Source organism: Pseudophryne corroboree, chromosome 1 (assembly GCF_028390025.1).
Source record: "Pseudophryne corroboree isolate aPseCor3 chromosome 1, aPseCor3.hap2, whole genome shotgun sequence".
NCBI lineage: Eukaryota > Metazoa > Chordata > Amphibia > Anura > Myobatrachidae > Pseudophryne > Pseudophryne corroboree.
Window position 1 is genome coordinate 817,585,563 of NC_086444.1, and position 22,381 is coordinate 817,607,943.

General features: G+C 46.2%; 1 protein-coding gene across 2 annotated transcripts in view; it reads left to right on the forward strand.

Annotated features, from left to right (window-relative positions):
• The window catches only part of RBPMS (RNA binding protein, mRNA processing factor), a 288,589-nt gene that overhangs the window by 168,546 nt on the left and 97,662 nt on the right, over positions 1–22,381 (forward strand). For both annotated transcript variants that reach the window (XR_010176286.1, XM_063919382.1), the window contains exon 5: positions 18,476–18,626. Coding sequence is in view for 1 of the 2 variants with exons in the window: in XM_063919382.1 (XP_063775452.1) it covers positions 18,476–18,626 (151 nt within the window). In the remaining variant the exon portion in view is untranslated. The remainder of the gene's footprint in view (positions 1–18,475; positions 18,627–22,381) is intronic.

Sequence of the window (22,381 nt, forward strand, 5' to 3'; positions counted from 1 at the left end):
GCTGACAGTGCTCTTACGTGATTTTCCGCCCAGCGAAGAATTCTGGTGGCTTCCGCCATCGCCACCCTGCTCCTTGTGCCGCCTTGGCGGTTTACATGAGCCACTGCGGTGATGTTGTCTGACTGAATCAGCACCGATCGGTCGTGAAGCAGGGTCTCCGCTTGACGTAGGGCGTTGTATATGGCCCTTAGTTCCAGGATATTGATGTGAAGGCAAGTCTCCTGACTTGACCACAGACCTTGGAAATTTCTTCCCTGTGTGACTGCTCCCCACCCTCAGAGGCTTGCGTCCGTGGTCACCAGGACCCAGTCCTGAATGCCGAATCTGTGGCCCTCGAGAAGGTGAGCACTCTGCAGCCACCACAGGAGAGACACCCTGGCCCTGGGGGATAGGGTGATCAGCCGATGCATTTGTAGATGTGATCCGGACCACTTGTCCAACAGATCCCATTGAAAGGTCCTCACATGGAACCTGCCGAAGGGAATGGCCTCGTATGATGCCACCATCTTTCCCAGGACTCGCGTGCAGTGATGCACCGACACCTGTTTTGGTTTTAATAGTTCTCTGACCAGTGTCATGAGCTCCTGAGCCTTCTCCATCGGGAGATAAACCCTCTTCTGGCCTGTGTCCAGAAGCATGCCCAGGAAGGGCAGACGAGTCGTAGGAATCAACTGCGACTTTGGAATATTTAGAATCCAGCCGTGCTGCTGTAACACTTCCCGAGAGCGTGCTACGCTGATCAGCAACTGCTCTCTGGACCTCGCCTTTATGAGGAGATCGTCCAAGTATGGGATAATTGTGACTCCTTGCCGTCGCAGGAGCACCATCATTTCCGCCATTACCTTGGTAAATATTCTCGGTGCCGTGGAGAGACCAAATGGCAACGTCTGGAATTGGTAATGACAATTCTGTACCACAAATCTGAGGTATTCCTGATGAGGTGGATAAATGGGGACATGAAGGTAAGCATCCTTTATGTCCAGAGACAGCATAAAATCCCCCCCCTTCCAGGCTTGCGATGACCGCTCTGAGCGATTCCATCTTGAACTTGAACCTTTTCAGGTATATGTTCAGGGATTTTAAATTCAATATGGGTCTGTCCGAACCGTCCGGTTTCGGTACCACAGACATGGTCGAATAGTAACCCTTTCCTTGTTGAAGGAGGGGAACCTTGACCACCACCTGCTGAAGATACAATTTGTGAATTGCAGCTAACACTATTTTCCTCTCTAAGGGGGAAGCTGGCAGGGCCGATTTGAGGTAACGGTGAGGGGGCATCTCCTCGAATTCCAGCTTGTATCCCTGAGACACAATCTCTATAGCCCAGGGATCCACCTGGGAGTGAACCCACTTGTGGCTGAAATTTCGGAGACGCACCCCCACCGGGCCTAGCTCCGCCTGTGGAGCCCCAGCGTCATGCGGTGGATTTAGTGGAAGCCGGGGAGGACTTCTGTTCCTGGGAACTAGCTGTATTGTGCAGATTCTTTCCTCTACCCTTGCCTCTGGCAAGAAAGGACGCACCTCGGACTTTCTTGCCTTTTTGTGATCGAAAGGACTGCATTTGGTAATACGGTGCTTTCTTAGGTTGTGAGGGAACATATGGCAAAAAATTTGACTTTCCAGCCGTAGCTGTGGAGACCAGGTCCGAGAGACCCTCCCCAAACATCTCCTCACCCTTGTAAGGTAAAACCTCCATGTGCCTTTTTGAGTCGGCATCTCCTGTCCATTGCCGAGTCCACAGGACCCTTCTGGCAGAAATCGACATTGCATTTATTCTAGAGCCCAGTAGGCTAATGTCTCTTTGAGCATCTCTCATATATAGGACAGCGTCTTTTATATGCCCCAGGGTCAGTAATATAGTATCCTTGTCCAAGGTATCAAGTTCCTCAGATAAGGTATCCGTCCATGCTGCTACAGCACTACACATCCAGGCCGACGCAATCGCCGGCCTTAGTAAGGTACCTGAATGTGTATAAATGGACTTCAGGGTACCCTCCTGCTTTCTATCCGCAGCATCTTTTAGGGTGGCCATATCCTGTGACGGCAGGGCTACCCTCTTGGATAAGCGTGTTAAAGCTTTGTCTACCCTAGGGGAGGATTCCCAGCGTAACCTGTCCATTGGCGGGAAAGGATACGCCATAAGCATCCGTTTGGAAATCTGCAGTTTTTTATCTGGAGATTCCCAAACCTTTTCACATAACTCATTTAGCTCATGTGAAGGGGGAAAGGTCACCTCTTGCCTTTTTTCCCCATACATATAAACGCTCTTGTCAGGGACTGGGGTTTCATCTGTGATGTGCAACACATCCTTCATTGCTATAATCATATAACGGATGGCTTTAGCCAATTTAGGCTGTAACTTTGCATCATCGCCATCGACACTGGAGTCAGAATCCGTGTCGATATCTGTGTCAACAATTTGGGATAGTGGGCACTTCTGAGACCCTGACGACCTCTGCGACATAGGATCAGGCATGGGCTGAGACACCGGCTGTCCTAAGGCTTCAGCTTTATCCAACCTTTTATGCAAGGAAGTAACATTATCATTTAAAACCTTCCACATATCCATCCAATCGGGTGTCGGCGCCGTCGGCGGCGACCCCACATTCATTTGTTCCCGCTCTGCTTCCACATAGCCTTCCTCGTCAAACATGCCGACACAAGCGTACCAACACACCACACACACAGGGGATGCTCTTTTTGAAGACAGTTCCCCCACAAGGCCTTTTGGAGAGACAGAGAGAGAGTATGCCAGCACACACCCCAGCGCTATATGTCCCAGGAATCACACAGTAACTTAGTGTTAACCCAGTAGCTGCTGTATATACTGTTTTTGCGCCTAATTTATGTGCCCCCCCTCTCTAGTTACCCTCTTCTACCGTGTTTCTGCAGGGGAGAGCCTGGGGAGCTTCCTCTCAGCGGAGCTGTGGAGAAAAAATGGCGCTGGTGAGTGCTGAGGAAGAAGCCCCGCCCCCTCAGCGGCAGGCTTCTGTCCCGCGTTTCTGTGTAAAAATATGGCGGGGGTCCATGCATATATACAGTGCCCAACTGTATATATGCCCACTTTTGCCAAGAGGTCTCTATTTGCTGCCCAGGGCACCCCCCACTGCGCCCTGCACCCTACAGTGACCGGAGTATGTGGGTTTAGTGTGGGAGCAATGGCGCACAGCTGCAGTGCTGTGCGCTACCTCAGTATGAAGACTGGAGTCTTCTGCCGCCGATTTCAAAGTCTTCTTGCTTCTTTCACCGGCTTCTGTCTTCCGGCTCTGCGAAGGGGACGGCGGCGCGGCTCCGGGATCGGACGACAAAGGGTGAGATCCTGTGTATGATCCCTCTGGAGCTAATGGTGTCCAGTAGCCTAAGAAGCAGGACCTATCTTCAGTGAGTAGGACTGCTTCTCACCCCTCAGTCCCACGTAGCAGAGAGTCTGTTGCCAGCAGATCTCTCTGAAAATAAAAAAACCTAACAAAATACTTTCTTTACAGCAAGCTCAGGAGAGCTCACTAAGTAGCACCCAGCTCGTCCGGGCACAGATTCAAACTGAGGTCTGGAGGAGGGACATAGAGGGAGGAGCCAGAGCACACCAGTATCCAAATTCTTTCTTAAAGTGCCCTGTCTCCTGCGGAGCCCGTCTATTCCCCATGGTCCTTACGGAGTCTCCAGCATCCACTAGGACGTTAGAGAAATGGGGACACCTGTCTGCCGGAATGTGTAAAATGGGGACACTTGCCTGCCGTAATATGTAAAATGGGGACTCTTGCCTGCCTTAATGTGTAAAATGGGGACACCTGTCTGCCGGAATGTGTAAAATGGGGACACTTGCCTGCCGTAATATGTAAAATGGGGACTCTTGCCTGCCGGAATGTGTAAAATGGGGACACAGTCTGCCGTAATGTGTAAAATGGGGACTCTTGCCTTGTGTATTGTGTAAAATGGAGACACCTGTCTGCCATAATGTGTAAAATGGGGACACTTGCCTGTTGTACTGTGTAAAATGGGGGCACGTGCCTGCCGCAATGTGTAAAATGGGGACACTTGCCTGCCGTACTGTGTAAAATGGGGGCACGTGCCTGCCGCAATGTGTAAAATGGGGACACTTTCCTGCCGCAATGTGTAAAATGGGGGCACGTGCCTGCCGCAATGTGTAAAATGGGGACACTTGCCTGCCGTACTGTGTAAAATGGGGGCAAGTGCCTGCCGCAATGTGTAAAATGGGGACACTTGCCTGTTGTACTGTGTAAAATGGGGGTACGTGCCTGCCGCAATTGTAAAATGGGGACGCTTTTTCCTGCCGCAATGTGTAAAATGGGGGCACGTGCCTGCCGCAATGTGTAAAATGGGGACACTTGCCTACTGTGCTGTGTAAAATGGGGACACTTGCCTGCCGTGCCGTGTAAAATGGAGTCGCGTGCCTGCTGTAATGTGTAAAATTAGGCCTTTTTTTTTTTTTATCCTGTGGTGGCCGTGATGATGAGATCAGATGAGGCCACGCCCATCTTAACAAAGCCACACCCATTTTAACGAGGCCACGCGCCCTTGCCGGGAACGCGTGCGCCTTCGGCGCGCGCATGCTTTTCCTCTTTATATCTATGGGGGGGTGCATTTTTTCTTATGTGAATGGGGGGGGGGGGGCGCATTTTTAAATCTCGCACTGGGAGCCAAATTGGCTAGAAACGGCCCTGTGGGCGGGTCTGGGAAGAGGGTGGGGGCAATGAAGATTTTAATTTTTTAAATCTTCAACCCAATCCCGGGTATCCCAGGATTGATCATTTTTCAATCCCAATACTGGGTTTGAAAAAAAGGCCCGGGATTGGCCTCCCTAGTTAGGACTTTAATTCTGCTAACTCAGCATGTAAAGTTTATTATGATTCAGCCATTTCTATTGTAGATTTACTTTAGTGTTTTGGATCATTATTGTTCTGTATAATCATATTGGCAGAAGACCTGATGCTGTTACTGTCTAAAGATCTTTGTTTATCTGTTGATGAACATGCCGCGCACACAGTGGGAGATGTAGGATTACTGCCCTTACTCCTGTTATTTGTCAGGGCCTGCTTCGCCCATTTAGCTATGAGCAGCAGTTGCATGCTTCTCCAGAATGTTTTATTTGCTATGTTGCCGAAGAGGGTGAGCGTCAACTGACCTTTCTGGCGAAGTCCACTATCACTCTTATGGCTGCTTTGACCAGCGCTTGTTGACAGTCTGCGCATTCACCAGTCAGAAATCTCCTCTGTCAAAATCGATAGCTGCAGTTGTTGGAACGGTCAGTGTCACTGACCATTCATACATTTAGTTGCACCCCCATCACCTTACACACTGATCCACATTAGTACACAGGCAGATGTATTAACCTGGAGAAGGCATAAGGAAGTGATAAACCAGTGATATGTGCAAGGTGATAAAGGCACCAGCCAATCAGATCCATTATGTAAATTAACAGTTAGGATCTGATTGGCTGGTGCCTTTATCACCTTGCACATATCACTGGTTTATCACTTCCTTATGCCTTCTCCAGGTTAATACATCTGATTGGGAGAAGCAGCACGTAACATGCACGGATACCAGTATACCGCATAGCTTCATACCTCTCCCCCTGAGTCACAGAGTATGTAAAGGCCCATAGAAACTGCCTAAGAGGAACTGCGTGCCGCCACAGCAGTTCCCCTACATTCAGCCATGTCTGTGAGCTGCCTCGCATGCGTGCCAGCTCCCATCACTGACACAGCTTGCTTGGAGCTCCGATGGGATAGAGACAAAGCTCTCTGTCTCACTAAAAAATATATATCAGTGAGCAGTCGCAATGGATGAGCGGGCAGGGGGAGAACTCAGACCACCATTCCTGTCACTGTTTTGCCTTTTATCTCCAATGCATCAGTATGGGGACACACATAAGCAATTCATCTATTGCCAGTTGCGGCATAAGTGTAAGTGATAGAGCCATATTTGCCTACTCCCCCGGAATGGCTGGGAGGTTCCCAAAAATTGGGTGGCGCTCCTCGCCCCCCGGGAAAGTGGGCAAGTATTCCGGAGTCGGCCTCCACTGCATGCATTCCCCCGCACTTGCTTACACCCCCCTGCAGCCGTCTGTGAAAGTGGGCGGTCAGGGGGAGGGGCTGATGACGCGTTTTGTGCTGAATGGCATCATCATAGAAACGCCCCCTGCTGTACAATGCCGGTAATAAATTCAGCAACTATAGTAGAGCTCACAGGAACAGTGGCTTTTCAGAGCATCTGTCCCCACACTGGACCAATATTAAATCGCTTTTAGTTTAGTATCTACTTCTGCAACTTGTGGTAAGTCGGTTACATCATTAGTGGTGGGCTTTAGGGAATGACTATTCCCCTAAGTGTGTATTCTCATACTCATAAGAGTATATAAAAGTGTATAACAAAAGCTGACCTAAGGTTAGAACTCGCAGGACCCAGCTTCACGTATTTCCCAGCGATGTGCAGTTGAAGTCTTGCCAGATTAGTGCTTTTAAGGCAGCCCTGAGATATAAGCTAGGGACTGCCAGTTCACTCTAAAATCTTATCACTTTGTATGGAGTCGCAATGCCCAGAAAGTATTCACATTAATTATAACTTTGGGCTGAAAGCTTTATATTCCTCTGGTCCTGTTTTGAAATACTAGTCTAGGAGCATGCCAGAGGATAAGAGCAGAGCAAAGCAGGATATAGGCCTCCAAATATGGTGCTGTGCTGCTGAAAGATGATCGAAGGAATGTTGCTTTTGCCTTAGAGCCTGATAGCTATGGTGAACTCTGCCAAACAAATGAGGTAATTTCACTTGAGCTTTTAAAGATGTTAGTGCAATAATGCTTTAATTCTCCACAACAGCCCCCTTCATGGTATGCTTCGAGGCTGTCATCTGTCTTTGCACTTTTCTGATATCTCCAGGTATGTGGATCATATTCCACTTCTGCTTTTCATTACCATGGAGCGCAACAGCGATCGGAGCAGCTCAGAAAGGTAGCAGCTCTGTGTGTCCTGTCACTAGAAGCATAAATTTATGAAATGTGCAGGAAAAGATATTTGGAGTATATTACGGAAAATGAATGCAATATGCTATTCCCTTCACTTTACACGTTGAGTTCTCTTTTATATATACAAAAAAGGTAGAGAAATAACTTGTCTAATCTGGATATGGCCAGCACCAAAGGATCATCTGCTACCTATGACTCACCTACCATCAATTTATAAATCTATGAATGTCAGCCCCTTGGCCTAGAGTTACATGTCTAATGCATTTAACATGACTGACATACAGTAGGTAAAATTCAACCTATATGATGATGTATATTCTATGGCTCCTGATATTTCATTCGCCAAATAGGCACACTGCATACAACAGGCACTATTTCTTTTACATATTGCATATACGGTAAGGAGCTTTTGCTGTGTTGTACACATGTGAAATTCAAAAAAGATCCCCATAGCGTATTTACCCCCATATTTTGAGGGGAAATTAAATTGTTTTACCAAGCCTTAACTAATGGGTGCCCGGGGGAGCAATTCAGTTGTTACTCCGATAAGGCACCCATTAACCACAGGAAACACATTTCTTCCAGCAGACTTCTGAGGTGGAAGGAAAAAATGTGCCAAAAGTCCATTTGGGCACCCTAGCAGAACTTTAGACAGGTTTAGTGGCTTTGTGCAGCTAAACCAGTGCAACTGAATTGCTCCGTCGCCCAGTAAACAATTTAATCCCTCTGTAAGGGGGGAATTCAAATGTTTGAAAAGTCGGTTGGGTGTCTGTTTTTTTCCCTGTGTATTAGATAGGAAAAAATAGACACCCAACTGAGTTTTCAAACAATTGAATACCCCCCTCTGAGTCACAGTAAATCTGCCAATTTGGATGAAATATATGGTAAGATACAAGTTGCACAGACAAGTCACTACTGTCTTCACAAGCTTGCTGCATCCATACAAGAAAGCTGACCGGCCTCCCATGTCATTGCATGGCACCATAATGTACCTGGATGCACAGTACAGTACAGTACAGTCCCAATTACCTGCAGTGGACCAATGGGTATCCATTCAGGATCCCGGCAGTCAATATACTGACACTGGAATCCTGACACTGCTTGGAATGCTGGCGCCGAAATCCCGAATAGAATTACAATCCCTGTGTCGGAATACCGACCAACAGGTTCCCAAACGTCTGTGTGCTGGCACGACACAGAGGTAAGCTGCTGGGGGAGGAAGGTTAGGTTTAGGCTGCGGCCAAGGGGTGGGTTAAGTTTAGGCTCCGGGGACGGAGGTTTAGGCACCCTGTGGAGCGCTAGGGTTAGGCTGCGGAGTGGGGAGGGTTATGTTTAGGCTGTGGGAAGGGGAGGGGGGGGGGGGTTAGGTTTAGGTACCACCAGGGAGGGCTGGGGTTAGGTTGATGGGGAAGGGGGGGTGGGTGGTTTAGGTTTAGGCTGCTACAAGGGACAGTTAGGGTTAGGGGGGTAGGGTTTACATACTTTCCCAGCCCGTCGGGAATCTAAACATCGGTATGCCACAGTCGTTACTCTGTCACTCCCCCCCCCCCCCCCCCGTCATCCAATGTTCTGCTAATGTAAAGTAGGGCCAGAGGCCTTGTTCTGCTAGCGCAAATCCACGCATACATATAAATACAACTCCAGTTGCAAGGCGAGTAGGAACATAGGTCCCAATTTTCTGGGATTTGCCAGCTAGTCCAACCACTACAGCATATTATTTTGTTGTACTTTCTTTATATATAACTATTTTACAGCATATGTGAGCTTTACATGCAGTAATTGATAAATAGCAGCGTATAAATATGAAGATGTTATTTGTTATGTGGAAATGATTGGGCTAGATTATTACTGTACTTCTATACAGGCAGACTGCTGCCAGCTGGTCCTTATACTGTATTTGTGTTAATATTCCCATATAAGGGATTCTATGGTACGTTTATCCTGAGGCCCGCATAGCTACGTTATATCACATTTTCTTATTGTTATTCTAATTAAATTGTTCCCACACATCCTCTGGCTCTCTACTAATTTAAAAGCCTCTTTAATTTGTCAGACATGAAAATATTTCCTAGACAAGTGAAATATTTATTGTTTAGTTAACGTTGTTGTTAGAGAGTCTTGATATTTTCACGTAAAGTAAGTAATAGATTAGCAATTAGCACAGCAGAACAACAAATAATTATTTTGGGCATTAGAAAATGTGGCGTCATTGTTGCATACAGTATATTCGTTTGGCTAAAGTGTGGGGGAAACTAGATTCTTAATGTAGAGGAATAACAATTTGGTGGGCACAGTGTGTGTGGCTAATTTAAGGCAGCAGCATTATCAGCCACCGGTAAGAGGGGGTATCCTATTACCCACGGTAAAACATCAGGCGTAAAAAAAAAAATTGCGATTTTTTTTTTTTTATTCCCCCCCCCCCCCCCCCAGATTTTTTTTCACTGATTTTTTTTTACAGGCTATCCTATTAGATCACCTGTAAAAAAAAATGCCCTTTCTCCCGAAAACACACAGATCCAGTGAAACCTGTGTGTTTTCGTGAGAAACAGCCAAGTTTTCTCTTGAAAATGGGGCTGTTTTCGGGGATCCCAAATAAAATCTCCTATGACCGCGGACAACCTTCATTGTCCCATGCCCGCTGCAGCAGGCTGGGACTGCAGGCATGGCGCTGCGGCCCGGAAGCTGCTACTTGGCGCAGGCGCGGTGACCCGCATCCCCCCCTCCCCCCCTCCCCTGGCAGTGGTTACATGATGGGGGAGCAGCCATGTGACCGGGGGGAGCCAGAGTAGCAGCGCTGCACCGGTAGCTGTCAGCAGTCGGCACCCAGTGCAGCAACAGGTAACCTCCGATAAGCCACTGCTCGTGCTGGCTTGTCGGGGCTAGTAGGATGGCCCCCGGCAGGACAATTAGCGCTGGTAAATTACCGGGGCTAAATGGATATCCCCCTAAGAAAGCAGTCACTGGAGTCTGGCATTTTTGTATAGCCACGGCTAGTATCCTGTTTCCATGTACTGTAGGTGCTTTTCTATTCAGCCATACTGTAATGTATGCAGCACAAGAAAAAAATCACATGGCTGTTTCAAAGAACAATGGCTGTGGTCTCTCAAAGTGCATTCTTAGGGAGGCCAATCCCAGACCGTTTTTCCAATCCTGGGAATTGGAATTGAAAAATGATCAATCCTAGGATTCCCAGGATTGCCTTGTTGTTTTTAAATTAACATTTCTCATACGTCCTAGAGGATGCTGGGGATGCTTCAAGAACTATGGGGTATAGACGGGATTCGCAGGAGACATGGGCACTTTAAGACTTTAAAAGGGGTGTGAACTGGCTTCTCCCTCGATGCCCCTCCTCCAGACTCCAGTTAGATTCTGTGCCCAGTGAGACTGGATGCACACTGAGAGGCTCTCCAGAGTTTCTCAGAAAAAGACTCATGTTAGGTTTATTATTTTCAGGGAGTCCTGCTGGCAACAGGCTCCCTGCATCGTGGGACTGAGGGCAGAGAATCAGACCTACTTCTGTGAGTTTCAAGGCTCTGCTTCTTAGGCTACTGGACACCATTATCTCCAGAGGGTCTGATCGCTAGGTACGCCTAGATGCTCGTTCCCGGAGCCGCGCCGTCACCCCCCTTGCAGAGCCAGAAGTCAGAAGCCGGGTGAGTAGAAGAAGATCAGAAGACTTCAGTGACGGCAGAAGACGGCTTTTGAGGTACCGCGCAGCGGCCGCGCTGTGCACCATGCTCCCACATACAAAACAGCACTGCAGGGTGCAGGGCGCATGGGGGGGCGCCCTGGGCAGCATAAAACCTCATTTGCTACTGGCACAAGTGTATACAGTACCTAGGCACTAAATACAGACCCCCGCCAGTATAAATATATAAAATTAAGCGGGACTGAAGCACGCCATTAAGGGGACGTGGCTTAGCCCTCACAGCTCTGACCAGCGCCATTTTCTCTTCCACGCTGCAGAGACGCTGAGCCTGGCCTCCCACACTACTGTACAAGTAACAGGGTGCAAAACGGGGTGCACAAGAGATTTGGTGCTATTTTATTAACTATAAAAGCGCTAACAGGTCTGGGCTGTATTTTACACGCTTCAGTACTGGGATAGGCGCTGGGTTGTGAGCTGCAGAACTCCCTCTGTGTTTCTCTAACAGGCTTTGCTGTGGGTCTGTCCCCTATAGCCCAGTGTGGTTGTGGCTGTCGGTACACCTGTGTCGACATGTCTGAGGCTGAGTGCTCTTCCCAGGAGGAGGCTGGAGGGGGGACAGAAAAGACTGTGGGAGTGACTGTGTCGGCATCGCTGACGGATGATTGGGTAAATATGTTGAGTGTTTTGAATGCAAATGTGGCTCGGTTGACTAAGAGATTACATAAATCTGAGTCTAGGAACCAGACATGGAGAAAATCCATGGAGGATGCATTGTCGCAAACTCAGACCCCTTCGGGGTCACAGAAACGTGCATTTACCCAGATAGCAGATACAGATACCGACACGGACTCTGATTCCAGTGTCGACTATAGTGATGCCAGATTGAATCCTAAACTGGCTAAGAGCATTCGGGACATGATTGTGGCAATAAAAGACGTATTCCATATCACGGACGACCCTGCTGTTCCTGATACAAGGGTCTGTATGTTTAAAGGAAAGGAACCTGAGGTAACGTTTCCTCCCTCTCATGAACTGAACGCTCTTTTTGAAAAGGCTTGACAAGAAGGTACAGGTTCCCAAAAGAATTCCGGTGGCATATCCGTTCCCCTCTGGGGACAGGGAAAAGTGGGAGTCAACCCCCACGGTGGACAAAGCTCTCTCGCGTCTGTCCAAAAAGGTAGCGCTCCCGTCTCCTGACACGGCAGCCCTGAAGGATCCTGCGGATCGTAAGCAGGAAAATACACTAAAATCCATTTATGTTACTACAGGTTCGCTACTCAGGCCTGCCATGGCTTCGGCATGGGTGAGTAGCGCTATTGAAAAGTGGGCAGATAACTTGTCATCTAAAATAGATACCCTGGACAGGGATAGCGTGCTTTTGACTCTGGGTCATATCAGGGACGCTGCAGCATATTTAAAAGAAGCTGCAAGGGATATTGGCCTTTTGGGATCAAGGGCCAATGCCATGGCAGTCTCGGCTAGGAGGGCATTGTAGATTCATCAATGGAATGCTGATGCTGACTCTAAGAAGACTATGGAGTCTTTACCGTTTAATGGTAGTGTCTTGTTTGGTGACGGCCTCACTGACCTGGTATCTACGGCTACCGCGGATAAGTCATCATTTTTACCTTATGTTCCTGCACAACAAAAGAAATCGCCTCACTATCAGATGCAGTCCTTTCGGCCCAATAAATACAAAAAAGGTCGAGGGTCCTCCTTCCTTGCTACGAGAGGAAGAGGAAGGGGAAAAGGTCACAGGCTGTGGCAAGTTCCCAAGAACAGAAGTCCTCTCCGGCTTCTACCAAATCCACTGCATGACGCTGGGGCTCCTCTGAGGGAGTCCGCACCGGTGGGGGCACGTCTCAAACTCTTCAGTCAGGTCTGGGCTCACTCGGCCCTGGATCCTTGGATATTAGAAATAGTAACTCAAGGGTACAAATTAGAGTTTCAAGACGTGCCCCCTCACCGATTTTTCAAATCGGCCTTGCCAGCTTCTCTTCCAGAAAGGGAGGTAGTATGCGCTGCAATACTAAAGCTGTGTCAAAATCAAGTCATTGTCACAGTACCCCCGTCACAACAGGGGGAAGGCTTTTATTCCAGCCTGTTCGTGGTCCCGAAGCCGGATGGCTCAGTCAGACCGATTCTGAACCTAAAATCCCTCAATTTCTATCTAAAAAAATTCAAATTCAAGATGGAATCTCTCCGAGCAGTGATCTCCGGTCTGGAGGAGGAGGATTTTATGGTGTCTGTCGACATAAAGGATGCCTACTTACACGTCCCTATTTATCCTCCACATCAGGCTTAGCTGAGGTTTGCTGTTCAGGATTGTCACTACCAATTTAAGACGTTGCCGTTTGGTCTGTCCACGGCTCCGAGAATTTTCACCAAGGTAATGGCGGAAATGATGGTTCTCCTGCGCAAGCAAGGAGTCACAATTATCCTGTACTTGGACGATCTCCTCATAAAGGCGAGATCCAAGGAGCAATTGCTGAAAAACGTTCTCACTGACGATTCTGCAACGACATGGTTGGCTCCTAAACTTGCCAAAATCACAGCTGGTTCCGACAACACATCTGTCGTTCCTGTGTATGATTCTGGATACAGAATTATAAAGAGTTTTTCTTCCAGAGGAAAAAGCTCTGGAAATACAGAACATGGTGAAACAGATTCAGAAAACGGCAAGAGTGTCGATTCTTCAATGCACTCGGTTGATGGGGAAGATGGTGGAGGCCTACGAGGCCATCCAGTTTGGCAGGTTCCATGCCAGAGTGTTTCAGTGGGACCTGTTGGACAAGTGGTCCGGGTCTCACCTGGACATGCACCGGAAAATAATCCTATCTTCCAGGACCAGAATCTCCCTTCTGTGGTGGCTGCACGGTTGTCACCTCCTGGAGGGACGCAGGTTTGGGATTCAGGATTGGATCCTAGTGACCACAGATGCAAGTCTCCGAGGCTGGGGAGCAGTCACACAGGGGAGAAATTTTCAGGGGAAATGGTCAAGCCAGGAAGCTTGTCTGCACATAAACATTCTGGAATTAAGGGCCATTTACAACGGCATTCTGCAAGCGGAACATCTTCTTCGCGGTCTGCCCGTCTTGATTCAGTCAGACAACATGACAGCAGTGACATACATAAACCGCCAGGGCGGAACAAAGAGCAGAGCGGCGATGGCGGAGGCCACGAAAGTTCTTCGCTGGGCGGAGAGACATGCAAGCGCTCTGTCAGCAGTCTTCATTCCAGGAGTGGACAACTGGGAAGCAGACTTCCTCAGCAGACACGATCTCCATCCAGGAGAGTGGGGTCTTCATCAAGAGGTCTTTGCAGAAGTGACAAGTCGTTGGGGAATTCCTCAAATAGACATGATGGCGTCTCACCTCAACAAGAAGCTTCCGAGATATTGTTCCAGGTCGAGGGACCCTCAAGCAATAGCGGTGGACGCCCTAGTGACACCGTGGGTGTTTCCATCGGTCTTTGTGTTCCCTCCACTTCCACTCATTCCAAAGGTGATAAAGATTATAAGAAGAACAAGGGTTCAGGCGATACTCATTGTTCCAGACTGGCCAAAAAGGGCCTGGCATCCAGATCTTCAGGAGTTGCTCATAGAAGATCCCTGGCTTCTTCCTCTACGGGAGGACCTGTTACAACAAGGGCCGTGCGTGTTTCAAGACTTACCGCGGTTGCATTTGATGGCATGGTGGTTGAACGCCAAATCCTAGCCCGAAAGGGTATTCCCAGTGAAGTCATTCCCACACTTCTTCCGGCTAGAAAAGAAGTAACGGCAAAGCATTACCACCGTATTTGGAGGAAATATGTATCTTGGTGTGAATCCAAGAAGGCTCCTACGGAGGATTTTCAGCTGGGGCGTTTGCTCCATTTTTTGCAAACAGGTGTGGATGAGGGCCTAAAGTTGGGTTCCATTAAAGTACAAATTTTGGCCTTATCAAACTTCTTTCAGAAAGAATTGGCCTCCTTTCCAGAAGTTCAGACCTTCGTGAAAGGCGTGCTGCACATCCAACCTCCATTTGTGCCCCCTGTGGCACCGTGGGATCTTAATGTTGTATTGCAGCTCCTGCAATCTCATTGGTTTGAACCTTTACGTAAGGTTGAGTTAAAATTCCTTACTTGGAAAGTAGTCATGTTGTTGGCCTTGGCATCCGCAAGGCGGGTATCTGAATTGGCGGCTTTGTCTCACAAAAGTGCCTATTTAATCTTCCATGCTGCTAGAGCGGAGTTGAGAACTCGTCAGCAATTTCTGCCAAAAGTGGTTTCATCATTTCACGTGAACCAGCCTATTGTGGTGCCAGTGGCTACTGACGCCTTGGCAGAATCGAAGTCTCTCGATGTGGTCAGAGCTTTGAAAATCCATGTCGCCAGAACGGCTCAGATTAGGAAAACAGAGGCTCTGTTTTGCTGTGGGCTCCCAACAAGATTGGGGCTCCTGCTTCCAAGCAGACTATTGCACGCTGGATCTGTAATACGATTCAGCAGGCTCATTCTACGGCAGGATTGCCGTTACCAAAATCGGTGAAGGCCCATTCTACCAGAAAGGTGGGCTCATCCTGGGCGGCTGCCCGTGGGGTCTCGGCATTACAGCTTTGCCGAGCTGCTACTTGGTCGGGATCAAACACCTTTGCGAAGTTTTACAAGTTTGATACCCTGGCTGAGGAGGACCTCTTGTTTGGTCCATCGGTGCTGCAGAGTCATCCGCACTCTCCCGCCCGTTCTAGAGCTTTGGTATAAACCCCATGGTTCTTGAAGCATCCCCAGCATCCTCTAGGACATATGAGAAAATAGGATTTTAATACCTACCGGTAAATCCTTTTCTCTTAGTGCGTAGAGGATGCTGGGCGCCCGTCCCAATGCGGGCTGTATCTGCAGTTTGGTTATGGTTACACTCATGTGAGTTAAATTCAGTCAGTCTATGACTGATGTTGGTCATGCCGTTGCATGCGTTGTTGAATGCCATGTTGTACGGCGAGTTTGCGGTGTGAGCTGGTATGTATCTCACCTTAGTTTTAAAATAATTAAATAAATCCTTTTCCTCAAAATGTCCGTCTCCCTGGGCACAGTTCCTATAACTGGAGTCTGGAGGAGGGGCATAGAGGGAGGAGCCAGTTCACACCCCTTTTAAAGTCTTAAAATGCCCATGTCTCCTGCGGATCCCGTCTATACCCCATGGTTCTTGAAGCATCCTCTACGGACTAAGAGAAAAGGATTAACCGGTAGGTCAGGCCTGGCCAACCTTTGGCTATCCAGCTGTTGTAAAACTACAAGTCCCATCATGCTTTGCCACAATTTTGCTATTAGGGAATGCTAAAACTGTGGCAGGGCATGCTGGGATGTGTAGTTTCACAACATCTGGAGAGCCACAGGTTGGCCAGGCCTGCGGTAGGTATTAAAATCCTATTTTTTCAAAGCCCCCCTGCCCCGCCCAGCCCACACAACTGACCATCCTCTGGATGAGAGAGAGGGGCCACCTGCTGCGGGCGGTGAGGTCTGGGCGACTGGCATCAGGCTGCGCAGCGTGACCCTTGACATCATGTCACACTGTACAGTACGCACAGCCGGGGGCAGGGGGAGCCAGACAGCATCTGATCCTGCTGAAGATGTTCAACGCTGTCCGACATTGAAAAAAAAAAAAGGGTCTGGCTAATCCCGAAATCCCCGGGATTGGAAGCTCCAATCCCAGGATTGAATCCCAGCAAATTATAGGCCTAAATCCTGGGATGCTGCCGATCATGTGCATTCTGTATCCCTTTTTTGAAGGAACTTAATATATGAAAATGTATATTGTTATTCAGAATTGAGAATTTTTACTCAGGGCAACTACTGCATATACATCAAACATATCAAGCATATGTGCTAAACACTGAGGAATTACAGAAATTAAGTATTATCTCAAGCAATTAAAACAATATATACATGTTTAATATGCATCTGTATGTAAATGTATGATCTGTTTGCTATATTTCTGTATGTGCTAAAGAAAAGATATTTATTTTTAAGACATCATTAGTGGAGATGTGTATTGAAAATCCATAAGCCATTTCCGTTTACACTATCTGCGTACCCCATAAAAAATGAAGTGAGTTTTTCTATTTCTGTCTTTCTCCTTTTCATATTAAGAAACTTGCTTTCATTTCTATAATAGACAAATGATTATCTTTTTATATATTAAGCATTATGACTAATTTACATCGTATTACATTAATTTAATAACGTTCTCTTTTTGATCCTAACAAATTGATATGCTAGGTGTCTTAGTTATTATGATAATACGGAACTGAAATACAGGGGGTCTTTTTGTTTCTAATGGCTCTGATTTCTTTAAATTGTAAATATGGGAAGCGGTTACCATACCGCTAGTCGGGATCCCGGACATCACACCAGGATGCCAACACCGGAATCCCAAATAGTGCTCAAATACTAACGCCACCACAGGCTTTTCTCCCTCTATGGGGGTCCACGACACCTATACTGGGAGAATAAATCCTGTGGCGAGCACAGCAAGCCACCATGCCAGCAATGCTGCTGGCATACCGGTGGCCGGTGGCTATCAGTATACTGACGGTCGGAATCCCGGCCGCTGGTTTTACATACTGATCCTGTAAATACATTGGAAGGGATGTACTAAAGGAAAAATTCGGGCAAAAACCTGAAAACTGCTGTTTTTGGACTTTGCCTGCATTTCCTGTATGTACCAAGCTCTGGAATGCATTGCATCTTATTGGAAGAGCTGTCCTTTGCAATCTCAGGGCCCACAATGCATATAGAAAAAGGAAAGCTAAATGGCTTATATATTTGTAAACAATGGAAATGCTTTAAAAAATTCTCGTCATCAAGTAACATTATTGGTCAGGGTGTTGCTTAAACCTCATGGTATAAACATTGTATGCTTATATCCGTATATTTGCCTTTGCTATAACTCCTATACAGTATTTCTCAACATATCCTCAGTTTGGGATCCCGGCGCTCAGCATACCGACACCGGGATCCCGGCCGCCATAATGCCAGCAGGGGGCCCAGGGATATTCCCACTCGTGGGTGTCCACAACACCAATAGAGTTGGAATAGAACCTGTGGCGAACGCAGTGAGCCACAGAGCCCGGAAAGGGGCTTCGTTGCGCTCATCCACCTGCTGGCAGTTCGGGATCCTGGCATCGGTATGCTGACCGCCAGGATCCTGACTGCCAGTAAAGCATGCGCAACGCTCCTCAGTAACATATTATCCTTTCTGTATAGTTCTGCAGACAAATACATTTAGGCACAAACTGAACTATAGTACTTATGCAATGAAATAGTTCAGGGCAAATATGATGCAGCCTGTAGCAATCATTTAGATATTACCTTTCATTAGCCTGTTCACAACACACTAAAATCAGAAAAGGAATTTGCGCTAGGTAATCAGAACATTTATTTAGTCAAACAAGCACAGTGAAAGATCGCAACAGACTCGCATCCGCATCCACTCTTAGCATGAATTTGCTCTATGCATGGCTGACACGTATATACACACCATGCAGTTTAGCCACATACATCTGCCAGTGTCTGGGTGAGGCATAATGATTGAACAAAGAAGAATATTCATTGTTATAACTAAGGATAATACAGTTTCTTGTGGGGAAAAATACAACGTTAACAAGTTCCTAACAAAATATAAAAACCATTACTCAAGAGAACTTAAACATTTTTGTTACTTTTGGTATCATGATCACATACCTTAGGTGGCTATTCGTCAAGGTCTACAACACATTACTGCTCTTTGCACTTAGTAATAGATAAATTGTACATGTGTATGGATTTATTAGCCTAGTGAATAAATATTTATCATTCAATGGTTGCAGGGTATACGTTTCGATCCAGAAATTCCTCAGACGTTACGGCTGGAGTTTGCAAAAGCAAACACAAAGATGGCCAAAAGCAAACTTGTTGGAACCCCAAATCCCAGCACACCTCAGCTGAACAATGTACCTCAGTTTATCTCCAGGGATCAATGTAAGTACTGCCTTATCTTGATGGATTTACAGCCAAGAATATAGTATGAAGCTGTTGCTTGAACACACAAAAATTCAAGTTATTTAATCAGTATATTCATCAGTTTTCTAACACTGGCTCAGTTTATTCTGGTTCTGCAGTTTTGCAGACAACATATTCTATGTCAAATATATGAGGAGCAGAGTAAAAACAGTACATTACAAAATCAAATGTAATATCAACTTACACATATGACCATATATACTGTATGTTATTTGATAACTGATTTGGTGAAATATATATGAAGGAAGGTCAGGCATGGTGATTTCTCATTAGAATATTGATAATGGGTATTTTCCTGTGAACTTTTTGGGGTTTAACACTAAGTTGTTTTTTTTTGTGGTGGTGGGGAGATGGGGGGGGTTGTAAAGATTGATGATGGGATAGGGATTAATGGGTTACCATAAATGAACAGTTGTCTGTGTTTATAGGATATGTGTAAAGTATACACAGATAAGGTTATTTCTTTTCTGTGTTGTGCCTTTTTTCAAGTTAGTTAGTACATGCTGTAGATAGCACCTTGGTATGTTGTATTAGGATACAATACATAGTAGAAATAGATTGTTAGGTCTGATTGAATTATGACGATGATTGATGATTCATTGGTGAATTAGGGAAATTCTTCATTTCAAAAATCTCTGATTCACCTATCCTGTTTTCGGTCGTGATTAGGCAATCTGTATTTGTAAACATGTTTAATATGCCACATTTTCTCAGTAATGTATGTGGATGCAGATACACCTGTGAGGATATTTATCAGAATTGTTTGTCAGTCAGTAGGAATGCAACTAATATCTCAAGTGCCACTATATGCATAGGGTATGCTCTGATTGGCTACAAAGCATCAGCTTCCCAGTGGCTGCTCTGCAACATTCAGCTGTGACTGCTTATAGAGTGAGGACATCATGTGGTTTTATCTGTACTTACTGTTTTAGTGAGGGGTCCTGGCAGCAGGGAGTTGGCTGGCACTTTTTGAATGTTGGCAAACACAAACAGGTAGGTCAGACTTTTCTACTAGTACTGCAAAAGTGGACATGACAAAAAATCACAAAGGTGTCATTTCTCCATACTTGCCACTCTTCTGGGAGACTTCGGAAATTGGGAGAGAGTACCCAGCTCCAGATAAAGTTGGCAAATCTCCTGTATGTCGTTGACCAACCCGCGAATTGGGTGGGGTGTGGGACATTTTGGTGCAATTTGGTAAAGATTGTGTGATTGCGGCCCTGACCCCATCTTTGCAATATCCAGAATCCCAGCAAAGCTTCACTGGGGGAGAAGGAGGGAGGGTAGGGGCGGGTGCTGCAGTGATGCAATTTGCCTCCACCCAATCCCGCTCACTTGCCTCCTCCTCTATTTGGTCCTCCCAGACAGACACTTGCAGATGTCAGCAAAACATGAAGCTTCAACAGCATATGTAATATGTTAAATACAACCCCCTCTGACAAAGTAGGGACTCTTCTAGTGGCCTCTCTATAATACTAATGCAGGTTGAGTCTCCCATATCCAAAATTCTGAATTTCTAAAGTTCTGAAATAAAGATTTTTCAGCGTGACTGAGATAGTGACACCTTTGTTTTCTGATGGGTCACTGTACACACACTTTGTTTAATGCACAAAATTATGAAATAATATTGTATAAAATTACAGTCAGGTTATGTGTATAAGGTGTATATAAAACATAAATGCATTCTGTATTTATACTTGTGTCCCATCACCAAAATATATCATTATGGTATGCTAACATTACAAAATACAGAAAATATCTGTTATCCAAAATACTTATGGTCACAAGCATTCTGGATATGGGAGACTCAACCTGTAACATGCTAATGATATAGAGAGTGCAATATGGACAGCAATTAAGAGACTTCTATAAAAAAAATAAGGAACATTCTTATGACATATAAACAAAACAGTAAGCTTTGCAGTGACCAATATACAATACAAGGTATATTCTGGTGACCAATATAAAATAAAGAGAGCATTTTAGTGACCTGTATTCAATATATAGAACATTTTAGTGACCTATCTACAATATAGACAGCATTATGGTGAACGGTGACAATTGTAGTGATCTCTATACAATACAGAGAACATTCTAATAATATCTGAACAATACAAGGAGCATTATATCTGCAGTATTCTAGTTAGTACCAAATTACCTTAATACTGTTAATGAAACTTAATTGACTCACATTCCAATATACAGGTTGAGTATCCCATATCCAAATATTCCGAAATACGGAATATTCCGAAATACGGACTATTTTGAGTGAGAGTGAAATAATGAAACCTTTGTTTTTTGATGGCTCAATGTACACAAACTTTGTTTATTACACAAAGTTATTAAAAATATTGTATTAAATGACCATCAGGCTGTGTGTATAAGGTGTATATGAAACATAAATGAGTTGTGTGAATGTACACACACTCTGTTTAATGCACAAAGTTGTAAAAAAATATTGGCTAAAATTACCTTCAGGCTGTGTGTATAAGGTGTATATAAAACATAAATGTATTCTGTGCTTAGATTTAGGTTCCATCACCATGATATCTCATTATGGTATGCAATTATTCCAAAATACGGAAAAATCCGATATCCAAAATACCTCTGGTCCCAAGCATTTTGGATAAGGGATACTCAACCTGTATTAGAACTCTATACCCTTGCCTTTAACTTACCTCACAATGAATCTTGCAGTGACATTTAAGCAACTTGTGGAATAAAGCACTTTCTGTAGATAATAATTAGCATATTATTTTTCTCTGACGTCCTAGTGGATGCTGGGTACTCCGTAAGGACCATGGGGAATAGACGGGCTCCGCAGGAGACTGGGCACTCTAAAAGAAAGATTAGGTACTATCTGGTGTGCACTGGCTCCTCCCTCTATGCCCCTCCTCCAGACCTCAGTTAGAATCTGTGCCCGGCTCGAGCTGGTTGCACACTAGGGGCTCTCCTGAGCTTCTAGTAAAGAAAGTATTTGTTAGGTTTTTTATTTTCAGTGAGATCTGCTGGCAACAGACTCACTGCTACGAGGGACTTAGGGGAGAGAAGCGAACCTACCTGCTTGCAGCTAGCTTGGGCTTCTAGGCTACTGGACACCATTAGCTCCAGAGGGATCGAACACAGGCCCAGCCTCGGTCGTCCAGAGCCGCGCCGCCGTCCCCCTTGCAGAGCCAGAAGCAAGAAGAACATCCTGGAAATCGGCGGCTGAAGACTCCGGTCTTCATTAAGGTAGCGCACAGCACTGCAGCTGTGCGCCATTGCTCCCTATGCACACCACATACTCCGGTCACTGATGGGTGCAGGGCACTGGGGGGGGGGGGGCGCCCTGGGCTGCAATTAGAGTATCTTACATGGCGAACAGCACATAATATAGTCTAATAAACTATATATGTGCAAAAATCCCCCGCCATAATATAAATATAAGAGCGGGAGAAGTCCGCCGAGAAGGGGGCGGGGCTATCTCCCTCAGCACACTGGCGCCATTTCTTCTTCACAGCTCCGCTGGAAGACAGCTCCCCAGGCTCTCCCCTGCAGTTTCCAGGCTCAAAGGATAAAAAAGAGAGGGGGGGCACTAAATTTAGGCGCAAACTGTATATGTAAAGCAGCTATAGGGAAAAATCACTTTGTGTTAGTGTAAATCCCTGATTATATAGCGCTGTGGTGTGTGCTGGCATACTCTCTCTCTCTGTCTCCCCAAAGGACTTTGTGGG